This window comes from Triticum aestivum, chromosome 1B (assembly GCF_018294505.1).
Source record: "Triticum aestivum cultivar Chinese Spring chromosome 1B, IWGSC CS RefSeq v2.1, whole genome shotgun sequence".
Taxonomy (NCBI): Eukaryota; Viridiplantae; Streptophyta; class Magnoliopsida; order Poales; family Poaceae; genus Triticum; species Triticum aestivum.
The window spans coordinates 569951232-569972661 of NC_057795.1; the positions used below are offsets into that span (position 1 = coordinate 569951232).

At 43.9% G+C, this 21430-nt stretch overlaps 1 protein-coding gene across 2 annotated transcripts; it reads left to right on the top strand.

The window, feature by feature from the left end:
• The first annotated feature begins 4699 nt into the window (after positions 1-4699).
• LOC123139046 (helicase and polymerase-containing protein TEBICHI) lies at positions 4700-20073 on the top strand. 2 transcript variants are annotated; one of them, XM_044558866.1, is made up of 28 exons: positions 4701-4855; positions 4935-5251; positions 5387-5546; positions 5616-5678; positions 5777-6721; positions 7644-7708; positions 7926-8031; positions 8130-8330; positions 8854-9054; positions 9984-10145; positions 10235-10474; positions 10981-11193; positions 11324-11674; positions 11746-11898; positions 12869-13060; positions 13403-13621; positions 13719-13833; positions 14241-15217; positions 15366-15563; positions 15663-15922; positions 16912-17101; positions 17185-17298; positions 17389-17741; positions 18384-18492; positions 18557-18697; positions 18793-18889; positions 18975-19129; positions 19315-20073. In XM_044558866.1, the coding sequence occupies exons 1-27, from the start codon at positions 4820-4822 to the stop codon at positions 19043-19045; spliced, it is 6249 nt and encodes a 2082-aa protein (XP_044414801.1). In that variant the 5' UTR covers positions 4701-4819; the 3' UTR covers positions 19046-19129; positions 19315-20073. The 2 variants fall into 2 exon arrangements, with proteins under 2 accessions (XP_044414806.1, XP_044414801.1); XM_044558871.1 differs by lacking the exons at positions 18384-18492; positions 18557-18697; positions 18793-18889; positions 18975-19129; positions 19315-20073 and adding an exon at positions 18130-18372 and having other exon boundaries at positions 4700-4855.
• Positions 20074-21430: the final 1357 nt, after the last annotated feature.

Here is a 21430-nt window from a genome sequence, read left to right on the forward strand (position 1 = left end):
GAGCATGACCTAGACTACATTGACAAGTTTAACCTTCTTGTCCACCAGGTTTTGGACGCAGGTTTGGAGTCCGGTCACCTCTTCCGAATTACCCCACGACAGGTCCGTCTCTTTCCAAGAGGTGAGCCGTGTGGGGATGCCAGATCAGAATTCGGGGGCCGCCGCCCATTCAGGGTTGCACGGCTCGGTGATGTAGAACCACCCCGATTGCCACCCTTTGATGGTTTCCACGAAGGAGCCCTCGAGCCATGTGACATTGGGCATCTTGCCCACCATGGCGCCTCCGCACTCCGCTTGTCGGCCGCCCACAACCTTCGGCTTAACATTGAAGGTCTTTAGCCATAAGCCGAAGTGATGCTTGATGTGGAGAAAGACCTCGCACACGACAATGAACGCCGAGATGTTGAGGATGAAGTTTGGGGCCAGATCGTGGAAATACAGGCCGTAGTAGAACATGAGCCCCCGGACAAATGGGTGGAGTGGGAAGCCCAGTCCATGGAGGAAATGGGGGAGAAACACCACCCTCTCATGGGGCCTAGGGGTGGGGATGAGCTGCCCCTCATCTGGGAGCCGGTGTGCGATGTCGTTGGACAAGTATCTGACTTTCCTCAACTTTTTGATTTGCCCCTCCGTGATGGAGGAAGCCATCCACCTGCCTCCCGCTCCGGACATGGTTGGAGAAGGTTGAGGTGGGAAGTGCGGACTTGGGCGCTGGAGCTCGAGTGCGCGGAGATGGATAAGCAAAGGAGGAAGAAGGCGTAAATGGAAAGAGTGGATCCTTATCCCCTTATATGGGCGGACGAAACTATGTACCCCCACCAGCCTAGTAAAACTCGCTTATCTTCCAAGCACCGTGATTAATGGCGTGGTTGGGTTACCCACGCCCGTATTGATGAGAATCCCAGAATAAGGGGACACGATCTCTGCTTTGACAAGACGTGCCAAGGAAGCCGCCTCGCTATACACGCTGAGGTGGGACAGTAAAACTATTCGAATAAAGGCTTGGCCGTGGCATGATGTCACGCTGCGGAATACGTCAGCAGATTAGATTTGTACAAATATTATTCTCTCTACGGTGGTATGTGGAACTTATTTTGCAGAGCCGGACACTATCCTTGTGTTCAACATCTTCTATGAAGTATTCGGAGAAGGAACCCGCCTTGCAATGCCGAAGACAATTTGCGCGCCGGACTTGTCGTCATTGAAGCCTGGTTCAGGGGCTACTGAGGGAGTCCTGGATTAGGGGGTGTCCGGATGACCGGACTAAGACCTTTGGCCGGACTCCTGGACTATGAAGATACAAGATTGAAGACTTCGTCCCGTGTTCGGATGGGACATTCCTTGGCGTGGAAGGCAAGCTTGGCGATACGGATATGTAGATCTCCTCCCATTGTAACCGACTCTGCGTAACCCTAGCCCTCTCTGGTGTGTATATAAACCGGAGAGTTTTAGTCCGTAGGACGAACAACAATCTTACCATAGGCTAGCTTCTAGGGTTTAGCCTCTCTGATCTCGTGGTAGATCTACTCTTGTACTACCCATATCATCAATATTAATCAAGCAGGAGTAGGGTTTTACCTCCATCGAGAGGGCCCGAACCTGGGTAAAAACATCGTGTCCCTTGTCTCCTGTTACCATCCGCCTAGACGCACAGTTCGGGACCCCCTACCCTAGATCCACCGGTTTTGACACCGACAGTGAGCCTCATCGGGACTCCAGATCGGAATTCGGGGGCCGCTGCCCAGTTGGTGTCGCGTGGCTCGGTAATGTAGAACCACCCCGACTGCCACCCCTTTACCGTCTCCACAAAGGAGCCCTCGGGCCAGGTGACGTTGGGCATCCTGCCCACCATGGCGCCCCCGCACTCAGCTTGTTGGCCGCTGACCACCTTGGGTCTTCAGCCATAGGCCGAAGTGAGGTGGGATGCGGAGAAAGGCCTCGCACACGACAATGAATGCCGAGATGTTGAGGATAGAGTTGGGGGCCAAATCGTGGAAGTCCAGCCCGTAGTAAAACATCAGTCCATGAACAAACGGGTGGAGAGGGAATCCCAGCCCGCAGACAAAATGTGTGAGAAACACAACTCTCTCATGGGGCTCTGGGGTAGGGACAATCTGTCCCTTGGTCAGAAGTCGATGAACGATTTCCTTGGCCAGGTAACCGGCCTCCCGGAGCTCCTTGATGTCCTTCTTCTTGACAGAAGAGGCCATCCACTTGCCTCCAGCTCCGGATCCGGACATGGTTGGAGTGCTTTTTTTGGGTGGAGAAGGCGAGAGCTTGGGCGCTGGAGCTCGAGAATGGATGGGTAGAGGAAGGAGAAGGCGTGGGTGAACGAGGATGAATCCTTACCCCCTTATAAAGACAGCAAAAGGTCATGCGCCTCCCCCTCGCCTTAAAATCCGCCTATCCCCCAAGCGCCATGCAGATGACACGGTTGGGTTACCCATACCTGTATTGATGAGAATCCCGTGATAAGGGGACACGATCTCTGCTTCGACAAGACGTGCCAGTGAAACCGCACCTCAAAATATGGAGCGGCAGGCTAAAAAACGGTTCGAATAAAGACCGGGAAGTGGCGTGATGTCACGCTACAAAAAGTTGTCAGCAGATTAGACTCGTGAAATATTATACTCTCTACGGTTGCGTGTGGTACTTGTTTTGCAGAGCCGGACACGTTTCCTGTGTTCAGAAGACTATGTTGGAGTATTCGGAGAAGGAACCCGCCTTGCAATGCCGAAGACAATCTGCACACCGGACTCATTGTACAATACCTACAACGCAACAACAACAGCGAGCAAACCAAACACCCATTGAGGGAGTCCTGGACTAAGGGGTCCTCAGACAGCCGGATTATATACGTTGGCCGGACTGTTGGACTATGAAGATACAAGATAGAAGGCTTCGTCCCGTGTCCAGGTGGGACTCTCCTTTGCGTGGAAGGCAAACTTTGCGATTCGGATATATATATTCCTTTCTCTGTAACCCACTTTGTACAACCCTAGCCCCCCGGTGTTTATATAAACGGAGGGTTTGGACTTCTAGGGTTTAGCAACAATCATAACCTCATAGGCTAGACTTCTAAGGTTTAGCCATTACGATCTCATGGTAGATCAACTCTTGTAATACTCATATTCATCAAGATCAATCAAGTAGGAAGTAGGGTATTACCTCCATAGAGAGGGCCCGAACCTGGGTAAACATTGTGTCCCCCTCCTCCTGTTACCATTATCCTTAGGCACACAGTTCGGGACCCCCTACCCGAGATCCGCCGGTTTTGACACCAACACCCGTCAATAACAATGATTGCCTAACCACATTCCCCTGGTTACACCACTTCACCACCATGTCGCGCTCGCCGTCGTCGCTGGTGTCGCCGACAACATCGAATGGACGACAAACAACTCGCCTGGCTACTCTGATGTCGAGTGAGCCCGACGCAATTTGTCGGAGAGATGGGAGGACCTACGGCGATGCGACCAAGGGGACAAATGAAGCGCCAGGGACGGAGGAAGCATTACAAGGTGGGGACGTCATTCCTCTCTCCGCGCAAGCTCGCCGACGAAGACGTGGTTGGATCGAGCCAACTTAAAGACAAACGAGCGAGGGGTATTTTCATCCAAATAAAACTAACAAGTGGGCCCATACACCAAAAAGAGGGAGGAAAACACAAATTGTGTCATTTTGTCCAATTATCACTCAAACATGTACTCCATCCATTTTATTCACTTTGCTTACACTATATACATAAGAGAGTCATCCCCGCTAACTTATTTATCTCAACATGCAAGCATGCCACCTCACCCATACAATTATGAGTGGGATGCGGCCCACCTCAACACGCAATCATGCATAAGAAAAGATCCACCACAAAATTTAACCATGCAAGCGGAAATATTCCCTATTCAAGTATTCTACTTATATTCAATAAAAATCGGTATAATTGTATATAATCAAATATAATAAGACATATGTATTTTTAGTTTTTGTTCTCATGTTATGGACCCAAAAATTTAACATGCAATTCCTCAAGAACGCGGGGCGTATTCTCTAGTTAGTGTTGTCTTTAACTCAAACATTATAAACTTTGGCCAATTTTATAGAAGAATCTAGTCACATCCACAATACCGTTTTATCAAAGTCAAAGAGATGTAAAGTGGAAGATCATCTTCCTTTTTCCTCTCGCAAGGTGATCAGGGCAAAGCTTGGCCTCCACTCGGTCTTTGCCGGTGAGCTCCTGAATTTGTCTCCCCTCTACCTCCCGCTCCAGCGACCGGTGGTTGGGAGGGGAATCCTGGTGCCTGGCTCTGGCTAGTAGATATGTTACGTTTTTAGTCCTCGTAAGGCAACGCTTCATCTTCGAATATGTCTTTAGGACTCCGACCCTCCTTGAGCTCATCCGTTGGGACGGATTCGACGGACCTATGACGTAGATTCCTGCCGGCTTCTCGGCGTGGTGATGTTAGGGTTTCTCTTTGTTCGTAGGCGAGGACGAGATTTGATGCCAGGTTTTTCAAATCGATTCAAGAGTTTAACGGCGACGACGACGACTACGGCTCCGGGGCATTGCTCCTTAGGGGCACGTGCATGAAGACTTGTCGGCTGTGATAAGTGCCCGATGTAATACTCCTACAACCGGATGTTCTTAAAAAAAAAGTCAAACAGATGTATGCTAGTGGATCACATTGGCAGGGGAATGCGCTCCTCACCCCTGGGAGCACCAAAAAGAACAGAGCACACATCCCACCTGTATCGCTCGCCCCTGCCCCAGTTTCAAACCAAAACCGCACCGCCGCCGCTGCCCTGCCGCCCCCCTCCCGCAATGGCGTCGGGCTCCTCCCGAGTTCACGTCGACCAGGTAAACCCCTAAACCTAGCTCTTCCCTACCGTCTCCCGCCTCCAGGCCCTAAGCCCCTGCCGGATCCGCCCCTCCCCAGTTCTTCGCGGTCAAGAAGCGGCGGCCCTCGTCGCAGCATGGGAGCCCCGGGGCCGCCAAGGGTTCCCTGGCGGGGTACCTGGTCCGGTCCCCTCCCGCCGCGGCCGCGGCGGCGGCGGCTTCGTCGGCGGCCCTGGCCGGCTCCCCCTCAGGCGCCCGGAGGAGCCTCGCGGCGTCCATGAACGCCGACATCGCCAATTCCGCCGCGGCGATGAATGTCGACGCGGGCGATTCCGCGGCGGCGGCGGCGGCGCCGGACTACGGGGACGACCTGGAGATGAAGCGGTTCACCATGGAGTTCCTGTCCCATTACTGCAGGTGAGCGATTCGTGTCGTTTTGGTGCCAAGAACCTGTCTTGTCCCCATTGCCGCAGGGTGCCCATTCTTTGTTGTTTCGGTGCCAAGAACCATTACTGTCTTGCGAAGTTCAGGTTGTTATCGTCCCTGTTGCAGCGATATCCCGTCTGTTATGATGCCTGATGCTGGCAAGGGCGAACCAGACAAGCAGCAGAAGAGGAGCGCGGTCAACTCCTTCTTGGCTCCCTGCGGCGATAGATCTGCCAAGAAGCAATGCGTTTCTCGTTGTGGTGCTGCCGAAGTTGCAAGGGTTAAGGTAAGGCCAACGATTTTTCTCTGAAGGTGATGCAGGAAGAGCTGTAACTGACAGTTTTATGCACCACAGGATTCAGGCGATAACATGCCCTTCAGATGCGTCAGTAATCATGGTGCTTCAGAACACCTTGAGGTATGGTGGATCCAAAGAACCATCAAATTTCGAAGCTGTTTGTGAAAATTCTATGTTTTAGTAGCTTTTGGTGATATGCGAAGCTGTTCTTTTTGCAGGGGTTACACGAGGGGCCAAATCTAAGCGGTGAGGGATTTGCGGCCTTGCAAAGGTCCAGCTTTACCCCATATGCTGCGCAGAAAATGGCTGGGTTTTCTGCAGCACCTGGAGAGACCCCAAAATCTGCATCCTCCCTGATATCACCAGGGGAGGACTTCTGGAATGCTGCAATGGAATTTGCTGATGACGTCTCTGCTATGGCTGGTAAGGGTCCTCGAAGGCGACACTGCGATGCGGCTGAGGACAAGTCGTCCTGTGCAGTTGCACTGGGTTCTAAGACTCTTCCTAGATCAGGAAATGAGGAATTTAACTGTGAAAATACAGTAGGCAGCAATCCTATGAAGCAGATAGACACGTTCTCAAATGCAATAGAATTAGCGGCAGCGAATAGACAGCATAAGAACAACTCTCCTTTGCCTGTGAAGCATTTGGACTTCTTTCATGAGGATGCAATTCAAGTTTCAGGCCTGGAAGGTAAAGAAAAAGGTGACACTGTTCCTGGAAGTGCACAAGTGAACCAGGGTCGACCGAAGGACAGTAGCTTTCATAGAACGGAAAACCTCATGCATTCTGTAAATAACATGAAGGCAATTACTTCTAATCCAGACAACGATTCTCCGGTCATGATTCCTGGTGAAGGTCTGTTCAAGTCAAAAACAGCAGGGATGGGTCATTCAATTGATGCGGGCGGCAGAGGTTCTTGTATGATTAAGAGTGACCTCAATCAACCGACCCATGGTGAGATTAAATCGCTTGCTGCAAATTCAAATTCTTGCAAGCCTAACAGAGATTCCAAGAGTAAGTTTGCTTCTCAAAGAGTGGAAGCTTGCACTCCTACCAGCTCTGTTCCTCTAAAGGATCACTCCAAGCTCTCAAGCTGGCTCCCTCATGAGCTTTGTGCTATATACATGAAAAAAGGCATTCCACAGCTATATCCATGGCAGGTTAGCTTCGACTGTTTGTTTCTTTAATCAAAGGCCAGATAGATTCTCCTGCCAGGAGTTCAACATAAAATTCCTGCCCCTATCAAGCATTATTATGTACACTGGCTAATCGTTTCCAGTACTCTGCTCTTGGTTAGTAAAATTGTGTGACTATACCGTTAGTTCAATCATGTTGATAAAATTGTCTTAAGAACTTCTGTCGTAACTCATAACTTATGCTCCTCATATCACATGCAAAGTTGCAAACTACCTATTTCCTCCACATTCTATGCACTAAGTGGTGCATATGACACGAACTGCTTCTCTACTATATGGTCTATGCAAAAGATTCATATGGAGAAGCAGTGCAGTGCTCTCTTAGATACATGCTTTTCCTTGTTTATTCTGGAGCACAGTACATATATGTCAGAATTTTGCATGTTTTTTTGTATTGGTGTGTTTGTGCACTCTAATGGCTATATATTTCATTGAGTTTATATATTATTTGAGTATTTGACCATTATGTTACACCAAAAACCAAGTGCTGCCCACTGATGGAGAACAAATTATTTTAACTTAAACTATCTGTCTTCTGCTTGTCCAAAGATCCGATTTTTTCTTATGAAGTATCTTGTACCATCATAAGCAATTAATGGGTTCCTTATATATTGGCTCTAGAACCTGAACGATAATACCGTTTAATAGGAAATCTAAAGGGTAGCTCCAAAAAGAAATATCCAAAGTTGCAAACTATCATAATCCCTAAATTGCGGTTAGGGTTCAGTGTCACAGGTGTTGATTTGCTCTTTCTGTGCCTGGTTGGGTACTAGGGTTAATATACCCGTGGTACTCTTGCTCACTGATTATCAGTTGCAAGTCCTTTAACCATACTAACTTTTTGATTACTTATCTTTTATTCATTTACGTTCTATGTTTATTGCAGGTGGAATGTTTGCTTGTAGATGGTGTCTTGGAGAATCGCAATCTTGTATATTGCGCATCTACGAGGTACTTGGAGGTTTACATGTGTTTTTTTTTGTTCTGTTGATTAGTCTCAGTACCCAATGATTCAGCCTGTTTTGTTGCTTTTCTGTAGATTTTTGATTCCATTGTTCTAAAATATGTACTTCTCTATGGTCCAAGAATAGTATTAAGTGAGAACAGTTCATATTCCATGTAACTTCTTAAATATACTAGTGTGCCTTATGCTGTTCTTATGTTGCAGTGCTGGTAAAAGTTTTGTTGCTGAAGTTCTGATGTTGAGACGGATATTGTCCAGTCAAAAGATAGCAATTCTAGTCCTTCCGTATGTTTCATTATGTGCTGAAAAGGTACATATTTGTAGTGAGCTCAGCGATATTTGTACTGTTCATTACTCATGTATTTTTTTGGACTCTATGATTATTGACTATTCAACTTTTTCTTGCAGGCTGAACATCTCGAGCAGCTTCTTGCGCCACTGGGTAAGCATGTCCGTAGCTACTATGGAAACCAGGGGGGAGGGTCGCTTCCTAAAGATACATCAGTTGCTGTATGTACCATAGAGAAGGCAAATTCTTTGGTAAACAAGTTGCTGGAGGATGGCCGCCTTTCTGAGCTTGGTATAATTGTAATAGATGAGCTTCATATGGTACGTTCATCTAAACCATTGTGCTTCTCAAGATCTCTATCTTTTGGTTCACCTTTGTCTTTTATGTTTACTCACATGACAATAATCATGTCCAGAATTCCTGGGTTTTTTGACTTGTACATTTGAACTCATGTATGATTGTATACTTAAAAGTTATAATACACTAGCACTATTAATAATAGGCATGCAATTGTATCTAAGTAATTCACAATTTAATGGTGAGATAACGTATGGAAAACCCTTGAACTCACAATTACAAGCACATATGCGTAACCCTATTTTTGTCTCTGAAGAAGGGAATACACTTTGTTAAAGTATCCTACACTCCAACAATATAAAATAGAACTGCCTTTAAATCAGCCATTATGATATGAAGGATATCTTTATCTTTACATCCAGTCCCCTCTTGTCGTTTGAACTTCTGAAGTAGTTATACCCTCCTTCCTCATCGTTGAAGAGCATGTACAGTTTTTCCTGTTTACACACCTGATGTTTCTCGAATGTATATACAACTGTGTTATAGGTTGGTGACCAGCACAGAGGGTACCTTTTGGAGCTGATGCTCACAAAACTTCGGTATGCCGCTGGTGAAGGAAATTCAGAGTCATCTAGTGGAGAAACTTCAGGTTCTAGCAGTGGGAAGGCGGGTACCACTCATGGATTACAGATTATCGGTATGAGTGCTACTATGCCCAATGTTGCAGCTGTAGCTGACTGGCTTCAAGTAAGAACTCTATTGCCGCTGTCATTTATATCTACTTTTTAGTCAATGTTGTTGTCTACCTTAAACAGGCATGCCGTGTAACTATCCAAAAATGTTTAACTCTATGATTGGAGTTCTTTCACCATAGTAATAGAGAAATTGCTTGTATGATTCGTTTCTCTAAAAAGCGTTCGGGGCTAGGTAAACGGGAGCTAGTGCCTAGGTGGCGGCCTAGCAGACAGTGGATATGCGGTGCACGTTACATCCCAAATATAATAAAATAGCAGAATTTCTGCAAATAGAGTTGAGGTTTCGAGGTCTTGTGGGTTTCAACTCTAGTCTACCTCAACTTGTTTGGGACTAAAAGGCTTTGTTGTTGTTGTTGTAGAGTTGATGCATACGTTATTTTTAATAATCAGTAGTCAACTAAAATTTATTCAGTGCCTACTATGTGTTGGTCAGAGGGCAGGCCTGGCGCAGTGGTGAAGTACTCCCCACTTGTGCCAAGAGGTCCTGGGTTCGAACCAGCCTCTCTGCATTGCACTTTGCAGGGGTAAGACTAGGTTCCTATAATCCCTCCCCAGACCCCACCTTGTGTGGGAGCTTCTATGCACTGGGTCTGTCCTACTATGTGTTGGTCCTTGGAACAGTTGTTCAAGAAAATGTTCAATCACCAAACTATATGACTGTTGTCATGGAGCCTACAAGCTAGCCCTGTGATCAACTTCATTGTAACTTGCTGCACTACGGGATTTGGTCACTATTTGTTATTCAACTTAATTTGTTTCTAGCATCCAGAACCCAATTTATGAGGATTTGTACAACACTACAAGGCATGTTTTTTGCGAAGCCATAGGAAAGTTTGAATGTCTATCATTGTTCCTGTATGAAGTGATATTATACTCCATTGCAAACTTTTCGATAATTGATGGCTCTCTGATCAACACCAGGCCGCACTTTATCAAACTGCCTTTCGACCCGTCCCATTGGAGGAGTTTATCAAAGTTGGTAATAAAATATTTGACAAAGACATGAACATTGTACGCGTACTTCCCAAAATAGCTGATATTGGTGGTAAGGATCCAGACCATATTGTTGAGTTGTGCAATGAGGTAAATTTAATAGACACTCACCAGCCATTCTCAGTTCCCTACTCTAGTTCGTAACATAAATGCATAATCCACTCATTTTGCCCCTTCAGGTTGTTCTGGAGGGCCATTCTGTTCTTTTGTTTTGCTCCAGCCGAAAAGGCTGTGAATCAACTGCAAAGCATATTGCGAAGTACTTGAAAGTAGCTAATGTTAGTTCAAAAGATGTTGGCTCAGAGTTCCGAGATGCTGCATCTGCAGTTGAAGCCTTGAAGAGGTGTCCTGCTGGGTTAGATCCTGTATTGGAAGAAACCCTTCCATTTGGTGTTGCATACCACCATGCTGGTCTCACGGTGATATATTTTTACTCTACATTCTACCTTCATCATTTGACAATATAATTTATGTCTGAATGTTTAATTTGACACCATTCTTTTGCTGTTACTGCTGCTGCGGCATTTGCAAGTTGCATCAAATATCTGAATGCCCGTTTTTACTGCGGTTTAGTAGGATGCTGTTTGAGTATTTCTATATGACAGTGAAAACATTGATTTTTTTTTCTTGTGGAGAAAAACGTTGCTCTTTTGATTTCATGACAACTTCTCTCTTTCAAGTTTCACATGCAAGTACATATTTTTTTATCATCATGATGAGAATGCACCTTCATAATCTATGTCTCGTTCTGTCTTTAGTGACTGTTACAGCCTGCTATGTTTCAGGTTAATGAGAGAGGCATTTTGGAAATGTTGCTCTTTTGACTTTCATGATGCCTTTTCTCTTTCAGTTTTCAGATCATCAAGTTCATAATACATGCCTCTGTTCTGTCTTTCGTGACTGTTACAACCTACTCTTTTGCCAGGTTGAGGAGAGAGACATTGTGGAAACATGCTACCGTAAAGGTCTTGTCCGAGTTTTGACTGCCACATCAACTTTAGCTGCTGGAGTAAACTTGCCTGCCAGACGAGTTATATTCAGGCAACCTAGGATAGGTCGTGATTTCATTGATGGGACTCGCTATAGACAGATGGCTGGTCGTGCTGGTCGAACTGGAATCGACACAAAAGGAGAGAGTGTAAGCTATACAACCTACATTGGCATTTTAAGTTTGTAACGATTTATTTATGTACTGGGAAATAATTCTTACTTTTTGGCCTGTGGCCAAATTACAAGGTTTCTTCTGATACATATGTTTGAAAATACAGATACTTGTATGTAGGCCTGAAGAGGTTAAGAGGATAACAGGTATTGTTAGAAGTGATTGTCCCCCCTTGCAGTCATGCCTCTCAGAAGACAAAAATGGAATGACTCATGCAATTATGGAGGTTGTTGCTGGCGGGATCGTGCAAACTGCAAGTGATATTCATCGATATGTGAGGTGTACGCTGCTTAACTCCACCAAATCTTTTGACGATGTCGTAAAGTCTGCTCAAGACTCCCTTCGTTGGTTATGCCATAAAAGGTTTGTTGAGTGGAACAATGACACCAAAATATACTCCACCACTCCACTTGGGCGAGCATCTTTTGGCAGTTCTCTCAATCCTGAGGAATCACTGGTAGGTTACTTTCTCTTGTATGTTTTCTTTATTTTTCATTAGGCTGTACCAACCATTGTTTATGACTACAGGTTGTGCTTGATGATCTTTCAAGGGCAAGAGAAGGTTTTGTTCTGGCATCTGATTTGCATTTAGTCTACTTGGTAACCCCCATAAATGTAGAAGTTGAACCTGACTGGGAATTATACTACGAGAGGTTCATGCAACTGTCTTCTCTTGAGCAGGTACACGTCTTCTGTTGCATCTGCAAAACTTGTTTTCTGACATTTAATTTGATCGTGTGTACTATTTTCAAATTATACTTGTTTTCATTGGACACCAAGATAATTTTTGCAAGTCTGCTACTACCTGAAATTCTGAATGCTTATACACTGCCATTGAAGTAACAAAAACAATATCTCCGTACTGTGGCACGAAAACCACACCTCCCCGCAGCAGCCATCAACACCTTCAAGAGAGAGAAGCAAGATTCGCTTTGGGAGGAGAGGATCTTGGGCTCCCCAACTTTGGCCAAGGTGGATTGTGAAACAGCCTCTGTGCCATCTGCAACACCTGAACCGCTGTTGGCTGGATGGTCTCGTTGCCCATGACATTAAAACACCACACACAACGGCTCACCTAAGCTACCTTGCCCTATGCAGTTGGCCTTCATTGCCATCTGAGGCTGCTGCCCGCTACATGCACCGCCCACCCCCAGCCCGCTATCCCCACGTCTCCGCCTGCTTCTGCAGCTCAGTGCCATCACATCACACCTTGTGACGGATCACCTGATCTCGCCGCATTTTTCATCAGCCAAGCAGCCATCTAATGCCTGGTCCATCACAATTCTGCTATCATTTCCCGAGTCCTGACATTTGCATTACAGTTTTCTGTATTAGGGTCAGGATCAGGTATGGTTGGGATTGAGAAGTTGTACATTAATCCCTTCAATCAATTAGGAAATATTGGCGGAGCTCTTTTTCTTTGTAGGCAGATTGGTTTTCCATATCATATAATATCAGTATTTGCCCATTTAGAAGGAGGAAACTAGCAGGATTGTTTTATAGAGTCGATCAAATAGCAACCTTGCCGTGATAACGACATTGGTGCAAACTATGTCAAAATCAAACATTTGTACACTAGCAATTCATTTTCACGTAGTGCACTTCTATTTCATTTTTGGATTGTTAATTTTCTTGGTAATCTTGAATGCAGTCAGTTGGCAACCGGGTTGGAGTAACAGAACCTTTCTTGATGCACATGGCTCATGGGGCAGCAATGCCTATTCGTGGAAGGCCCAAGAAAAACACTAGTGGAGGTTCTGGTGCAAACACTCTTATTAATGACCAGTCGCTTAGAGTATCTAAGCGCTTTTATGTGGCGCTGATGATATCAAGGCTGGCTCAGGTATAATTCAACCTCTAGTTGCTTATTTACCAGATAACTTACTATTCCTGACATTGATCTATTGTATTCCCTCTCTTTCTTGTTTATAAGGCACACACATATTTCTAGATCATCAATTTGACCGACGAATTATGAGTTATATAGTATACTTCGCGTACTATATAGTACATACTTTGTTGGTTAAGCTGATGATCTTGGAATACGAGTGTGCCTTATAAACTGAAAGGGAGGGAGTGCTGGCCAAGTGATATGGCTTTAATGTTTTGGTGTCTTTTTGCATTTACATATATAGTGTGATCAATATATGAAGTTTTAATGCATTTAATTTTTTCAATCTTTCAGGAGATTCCTGTCACAGATGTTTGTGAATCATTTAAAGTTGCCAGAGGTACGATTCAAGCCTTGCAGGAAAATGCTGGCAGGTTTGCTTCAATGGTTTCTGCCTTTTGTCAGAGACTTGGTTGGCAGGATTTAGAAGGTCTTGTTGCCAAGTTCCAGAACCGTGTCTCGTTTGGAGTTAGGGCAGAGATCGCAGAACTTACAACAATTCCATTCGTCAAGGTTTGTCATGTCACTATTAGATGACTTATCGAAGTGCTGCCACTTGCGACTTGCATATTCTTACCTTATTGAGTCATTGTATGCATCATGGATGCAGGGCTCACGTGCAAGGGCTCTTTATAACTCTGGTTTGCGTACCCCTGTTACCATTGCTGAAGCATCTATTCCTGAAATCGCAAAAGCTCTTTTCGAAAATTCTTGGTCTGGTCAAGGTCGGTGCTCCATCTATACTTGAGCTTTTGCCTTCTAATATGTTTGATGTACCTTTTAATGTAGCTTACCGGGTCTTATGTAAGCAGCAGTAGTGTAGTACTGGTAAGTGGTGCTGTTGTTGGTAATAGCAGCAATAGCAGTAGTATTAAATCAGCAGCAGCGGTAGTAGTGGAACTCACAAATTATTATGGAACAAAGGACCTTTTTGCCTTTTGGAGAGGCCCGCACAAGTGCACATAGTTCAAATGTGCTGTTAGTATTCCATATTAGGATTCACTTGCTCCATCTGCTTCTGTTTTCCATCAGTGGTTACGTAGTTGCTTTTTGGTCATTCTTTTATATCCATCATTTGGTTATTAATTTTGTGCATTTGCCTTCTCTTATCTCATTTTATTCAATTGATTAGATGATTCTGGGTTACGGCGAATGCAATTTGGTATAGCCAAGAAAATAAAAAATGGAGCTCGTAGAATTGTTCTTGAGGAGGCAGAAGCAGCCAGAGTAGCAGCATTCTCAGCTTTCAAATCACTTGGGGTAGAAGTTCCTCAGTTTACCACACCTCTGCTCCCAGCTAGTGAGGAGGACTCTCCACCTCGAGATGTCATGGTATTTCCTGGTGCAGGTCATGCTAAGTGCCAAGAGTCAGTTTTAGGAGCACGTGTTGGTGATGAAAGAAACATCTGCTCTGATTATGTTGCTCAAAGGGCTTCTACAGTGATTGTAGAGGAGGATCTGCACCCTGTTTCTTCCATTCATATTAAAGAGAGCCAAGGAATAGCAAACAGTGTCAACATTGCTAGTATGCAAGAAGCATCACCTTTATCGACGACGCCCAGCAGAAATGTGGCTGACAAAGGTCCTGTCAATGCACATAACTTCCCTGGAGGGTTCGATGGTTTCCTTGATCAATGGTCTTCTGTTAATGAATTTTCTTTTGATCTTCATTTTGTTAAGAGATCAAGTAAACTATCTTTGACCATTTTTGAAATTCTTGGGTTAGCTGTTTGCTGGGAAAATTCACCCGTCTACTACTGCAATTTCCCGAAAGACCTAACCCCAACTGGCAACAATGATTCTGTTGAACTGTGGGAAGGATTTAGGAGAAGATGGAGTAGAATAGTTGGCATTATGCAGCAAAAGAGTGTCAAGAAAACGACATGGAATTTGAAGATTCAGATTCAGGCACTTAAATCTCCCTGTATTTCTTGTCAACGGCTTGCTAGGCTTCACCTCAACCCTAAAACATTGAACAATATTGAAGTCCTAGACACCACATATGTGTTATTACCACCAATCTCTGTCTATAATGGGTTGGACATATGCTTGGTGGCATGGATTCTCTGGCCAGATGAGGAAAGCAAAACAGTGCCAAACCTTGAGAAGGTACAGTATTTTATTTTGTGATCCGCAATTTCTTTTATAATACATTTTTCCAAAAAACAAACAAACTGATTTCTTTCAACTTCTCCAACACCCAACCATTTCAAATGTTTTTCTGCCGTCTAAATTCTGACTTATTTCTGATAAATAGTTAGTGAAGAGACGGCTACCTAGTGAGGCTGCAGCGGCAGCAAATCGGGATGGCAGATGGAGGAATCAGATGCACAAAGCAGCTCACAATGGTTGCTGTAGGCGTGCTGCGCAGACAAGAGCACTGGGTTCTGTTTTGATGAAGTTGCTTGTTTCTCAAAATCTAAGTGATTTGATTGAAACAGTTGAGGGTCCATTGGTATATTCTGCACCTTTGCCTAATGCAAATTGTTACGGAATGCTTTAATACCTCATTAGAACATAAATGTTTTAGTACTAATGATATATTTATGGATAGGTAAATGTGCTTGCTGATATGGAATTATGGGGAATTGGTGCTGACATGGATGCATGTCTCCGTGCGAGGCATATTATAATAACAAAGCTGAAGGAGCTAGACAAAGAAGCATACAAATTAGCGGGCAAGAGTTTCTCACTAAATGCAAATGCTGACGTCGCTGACATTCTTTTTACTCACTTAAAACTGCCAGTCCCAAAAGGGTGCGAGAAAGGGAAGTTGCATCCTAGCACTGACAAGCAGTGTCTAGACAATCTAAGGTAATGTTTATTATTTCCTCGTTGTTTGGGAGGTGAACATTTTTCATGCTTAGTACTCCCTGCAAAGAAATATAAGAGCGTTTAGATTTCTTTACAGAGGGAGTAACTGTTAATCTGTTGATTCTTTTATCAGTCTGAAACAAATTTCTAAATCTGTTCAGGCTAAGACATTAGTCATAACCTCAGAGGATTTTACATGATTTACACTATTAATTCAAATTACATACGTGTTGCCAATTGTTAGGGAGCATCTCTCTCTCTCTCTCTCAAATATATACAGGTCATGATAAACCATCGCTGTCATCTCACCAAGCTTCCCTTCCCCTATTTGCCGCTCCGTTCATTCGAGTTCCACCTAGGTCCACGTCATGCACCTTCTAAGTGAACATCTTAGAAATCGGCACCAGTCGGTCAACAGCGATATCTTTATGCTCAGCACATCTTCTAAAAAACAGTTCAACCAATTGAGCTGTCACTGTCAGACTAGTGCGCTCGTGAGGTGCAAGAAACACATACCACACAATAAAAATGGAGAAAACTGGAATAACTGAGCTTCTTTCCACAAAGACACTCTATGAGATGCCATGCAATATCAGGGCATCAGCAGAGCAATCTCAAGAATTTGAAGATGCTTATGCTCAGACAAGCCACTCTGAGCACAAACGTCTGTAAGCTTGTCAGGGAGAATCTTCTTTTATTGTCTATGACATCTATTTGATTTTTTGGCACTTTGTCCTTGTTTCCTCAATCTTTCTTCAACATTCAGCTACTCAACTGTTGACAACAAAGTCATGGCAAATGTAGACTAGAATAGCTCTAGCTGAACTTGTCACTTACTACCTCTGTATCAAAATACATGGCGAGTTCAAATCGCCATATATTTTGATACAGAGGAGTAGATCAGTATTTTTGTCAAGTAGTTGATCAGTAATTTGTGAGGACCTTATTTAGTTTTTTTTAAATAGTGTATTTTCTTCTTTTTTCTTCAGGGATCTACACCCAATCGTCTCAGTAATTAAGGAACATAGAACATTGGCCAAACTGTTGAATGGCACATTGGGGTCCATCTGTTCACGGGCTAAGTTGTGCATCCAATCCCAAAGGTACATCATACATGGAAATTGGCTTCAGACATCAACTGCTACTGGCCGTCTATCAATGGAAGAGCCAAATCTCCAGGTTATTCACCTTTCATCCTTATGTTTCATTTGGTTTTATATTCATATATAGTTACCAATAACTGTCTGAATTATTATTTGCAGAGTGTTGAGCACGTGGTGGATTTCACAACAGGAAAGAATGATAAAGATTTCACAAGCATGTCAATGGTTGATCATCATGAAATCAATGCCCGTGAATTTTTTGTTCCCACTCAAGTATTGCTCATTTCAACCTTTGTTTGCCTTTTGAATATTCCTAAAACAGCTATGATGATAATTTCATGGCCTCTCTCTTTCTTTTAATAGGACAACTGGTTATTGGTAACTGCCGATTACTCCCAGATAGAGCTGCGTTTTATGGCGCATTTTTCTAAAGATCCTGTATTGATCGAGCTTCTAAGTAAACCGGATGTTGATGTGTTTACTATGATTGCCTCAAGATGGAGTGGAAAAGAAGAGTCTTTGGTCTCTTCTAAGGACCGAGATAACACAAAGAGATTTATTTATGGCATACTTTATGGAATGGGCGCCAACTCCCTTGCAGAACAACTTGAATGCAGCCCAGCGGAAGCTGCACAGAAAATTCAGAGTTTCAAGAGATTCTTTCCAGGCGTTTCTTCGTGGCTACAACAAGCTGTGGCATCATGTCGGCAAAAAGGGTGAGTTTTCTTTTCAGTAGCCATTTCTCCTCGTAATTTCTAATTTGTTTCTTTTCTTCCTTGATGCTAGTTCGGAATTGTTCATTAGGTCTATGAAAATAATATTAGTCCAAACATGTCTATTAATCATTCACATGTATCTCTTGATTGTTTCTCCAACATTAGCATACTATCGAGGGAAAAATTGAGAAGTCTCCATGATAACTTTGGTTGATATTTTAAATATAAACTTCAAAGGTTCCTTGAAGTCATCTGATATTACATGTTCTTAATTCTTATGCTAACCCCTTTCCATACATATATTAATTCTCATTATTGTCTATCTTATATTCAGTATACCATTTCTTATCTCAAAGATAGGGTAGTCTGACACGATACACCATGATAGGGCATTTTTGAACATTTTGAAGGAATGACCGATTTGTTTAGGAGAAAACCGGCAGCAATCCAGTGGTACTGGCTGCTGGTATTCTGACCCCTGGTTCTATCCAACACCAATGACAAATGAACTGTTTCAACATATATCCGCATTCACATGCATCGTCACCCTATTATGGAATATGTATTCTCCACTCCACTTTTTTTTAGTACCACTGCATCAAAGCTTACTCAAGGTAACTTCAAAATTATAATATCTTACAGATATATTGAGACCTTGATGGGACGGAGACGTTTTCTTTCAAAAATTACCGCTGGAAATAGCAGAGAGAAAGCTCAAGCACAGAGACAAGCAGTTAATTCTATTTGCCAGGTTAGCAAACATTTGTCCTGCTTTTGTTGCTAGTTTCATTGTATTAATGCATTATTATATGCAGGGTTCTGCTGCTGATATTATCAAGGTGGCTATGCTTAAGGTTCATTCTGTAATTACTAATGGGAGTAACACAGTTGATTCCATGGATGGGCTTATGCATAACTTTTCACAAATCAGAGGGCGGTGTCACCTTCTTTTGCAGGTATTTTACAACATGGTCATCACCCATTTTTCTTGTTTTCTGTTTATCTATTTTTTAAATATAGATAGCTTAGAGTTATGTTTTGCGTTTTGTAGGTGCATGATGAACTTGTGCTTGAAGTTGACCCGTCTATGGTAGCAGAGGCTGTAAATCTGCTACAGATAAGCATGGAAACTGCAGCTTCACTCTTGGGTATCGTTTTTATGCTGAACTGAATGGTATCGGTTGATTTTCATCTCAAAGCTGAAAACTGAATTGCTGTTTGTTTCTTGCCCAGTACCTTTACGTGCTAAAGTAAAGGTTGGAAAAACTTGGGGTTCTCTTCAGCCTTTCCAGCGAGAGCCTTGATGGTGAATGCCACTTCCCAGTATCCAGGAAATCACATTTTTCATCTTTTGTCAAGACCAATAGCCACTGCCATCATAAAGCTGGGTTAGTTCTGACTTCTCTGAAGCAACATTTAATCTACCGTTAATGCCACAATATGCTTCTCTGATGCCACGTTTGATCTACCACATAAATCACATGCCTTACTGCGTACGTTTTCTATTTGGTTTGATGAAATTAATTCGCCTTTGGTCTCTTTTGTGGTGTCTCCGGAACTTGGATTGAATCAGGTCATGTTGCTTTCTGGTCTCTATCAGATGGGCCCGTGGTTGCTTTGTGTCTTTTGATATGGTATCAAATCATGACCTGTGATGCGCTGTGGCGTATGAAGGCGATTATTCCATCATCAATCAACTCAGAGATTACAACTGGCAAGAGATCATTTTTGGAGAGCATAACCTGGCAAGAGGACACGATGAGTGTGCACGCAGTTCCTCCTATTTCTTTGAGGAAATCACCGAGCAGGCTTGTACATATTTTATGAATGCATTGCCTGAAGCTTATGGCATCTTGTTTGCTGGGAAATCTGGAGAGCGGAATCTGCTCCCCGTCTCAAGCCATCTCCGTCATCACAGACGAGGCCACCCACTGGAACCAACCTGGTGGCTCCATTCTCTTTGATCCTGGCTGAGTGCGTTTGCACCAGTGTTTGTACAGAAAAGGTTGTTCCTCATGGTGTAGGCATCCAGTGTCTACCTTTTGTCTTCCCCTTCCGTTTCTCTTTTGTTCGGTTTTGCAGTTGTGCTTGGCCATCCTGGCCGAGATCAATGGAATCTTAGCAGCTCTCCTGCTGACATAAAAAGAATGTAGCGATGGAAAAAGGTTTGTACATATCATGCGACTGAACTGATGGAAGGGCAGTGCAATGTTTTTGATGCTTGCACTTGCCCCTGTAGAAAATCAATGTGTGCATACTTGTAATTGCAATGATACAGGGGTGTATTATAAGGTTTGAGCCCAGCTCATATGGTGGACCTGGGTTTTGGTCATTTTAACTTGTTCAACAAGGTATGTGCAATATTGCTGGTTTACTAGCATATTTTTTTACCGTGTTGTCTACTTACAATGGCGAGTAGCATTTTTTTGTCCCCTTGACAGAGTCGTTCATTTCCTTTGATTAGTCGCAGCAGGAGCCACAAAGTCAGCTAAAAACAAAACAAGATAAAAAATTGTGAGTTGTAAGTTGTAACCAGCTAAGCCATCAGCAGAGCATCCCATGGTTCCATAATGCGAAAACCAGCTCACCACACCACCGAACACATGTTGAGCAATCAGCACAAAGGGGGACCCAAAAGGCAACAAGACAACTGCCAGCGCTCCATCTATCTCTCCCAACAGCTGATAATTTAACCCTAACCAAACAGTAGCCAGCGAAGCGGCCGGCCAGAAGGATTACAGCTACAAACCTTTGTTTCCAAGCCAAAGTCTCAAGTCACTACATCTAACAAAGAAAATATCCAAAGTCTCTAACTCCAAGTACTAGTGCTATATATAACCCCCCAAATGATCTCTCCTACTTCATCCAAGATCACAAGCCTGACAACATCTCCAGTTCCCTCCCAGCATCGGAGTCATCTTTGCTTGTTCATTGCAGCAGCATCCGTCGAGGAAGCAAATGGCGGTTACTCTGAAGCTCAGGATCCTCGCCGTGGCGGCAGCCGCCGCCGTCATGGTCGGCACGGTCTCCGCGGCCGATGGACCAGCTCCCGCGCCTGCCTCTGGCGCATCGGCTGCTGCCCCGGCTGTCGCCATGGCGTCCCTGACCGCGCTCGTCTTCGGCTACTTCTTCTGAGGCCATGTACTCGTGCGCGCAGTTATTTGGGATTTTTCTTTGGTTCGTCTCGTGTTCATACATGATATGAGTACATATTGTAAATTACATCTTCTTTTCTATTTCTAATAGAAAAATTGTTGGGTACACACATTTGTTTATTTGATAAAGGATGCTTTTTATAATGTAAGATGAAAGGGATACAAACACAAAATGTTTACCCTTAAAAAACCAACACAATATGTACACACACCATCCTATTCCTGTTCTCTCTTCTCTCTCTTACACCCCCACTATTGCTCACACGCCTCTGCATTATTAGTATACACACAATCAATACCTACACACAAACAAATGGTCACACCAGCAAATATATAGCAAAAGTCATATAAGATAGAAGATATGTGTAAATGAAGGAAATTAAGAATATAAAAGAAAAGGAGCAACGATGAACCACGCCGAGTAGCTGCTAATCCAACAAATATGATGCAAATGCACACAATCCAGACATGGACAGAATAACCACACTCAAGGATCTTCCCAATGCCCTCAACCAGCTCTCTGCCCTTGATGCA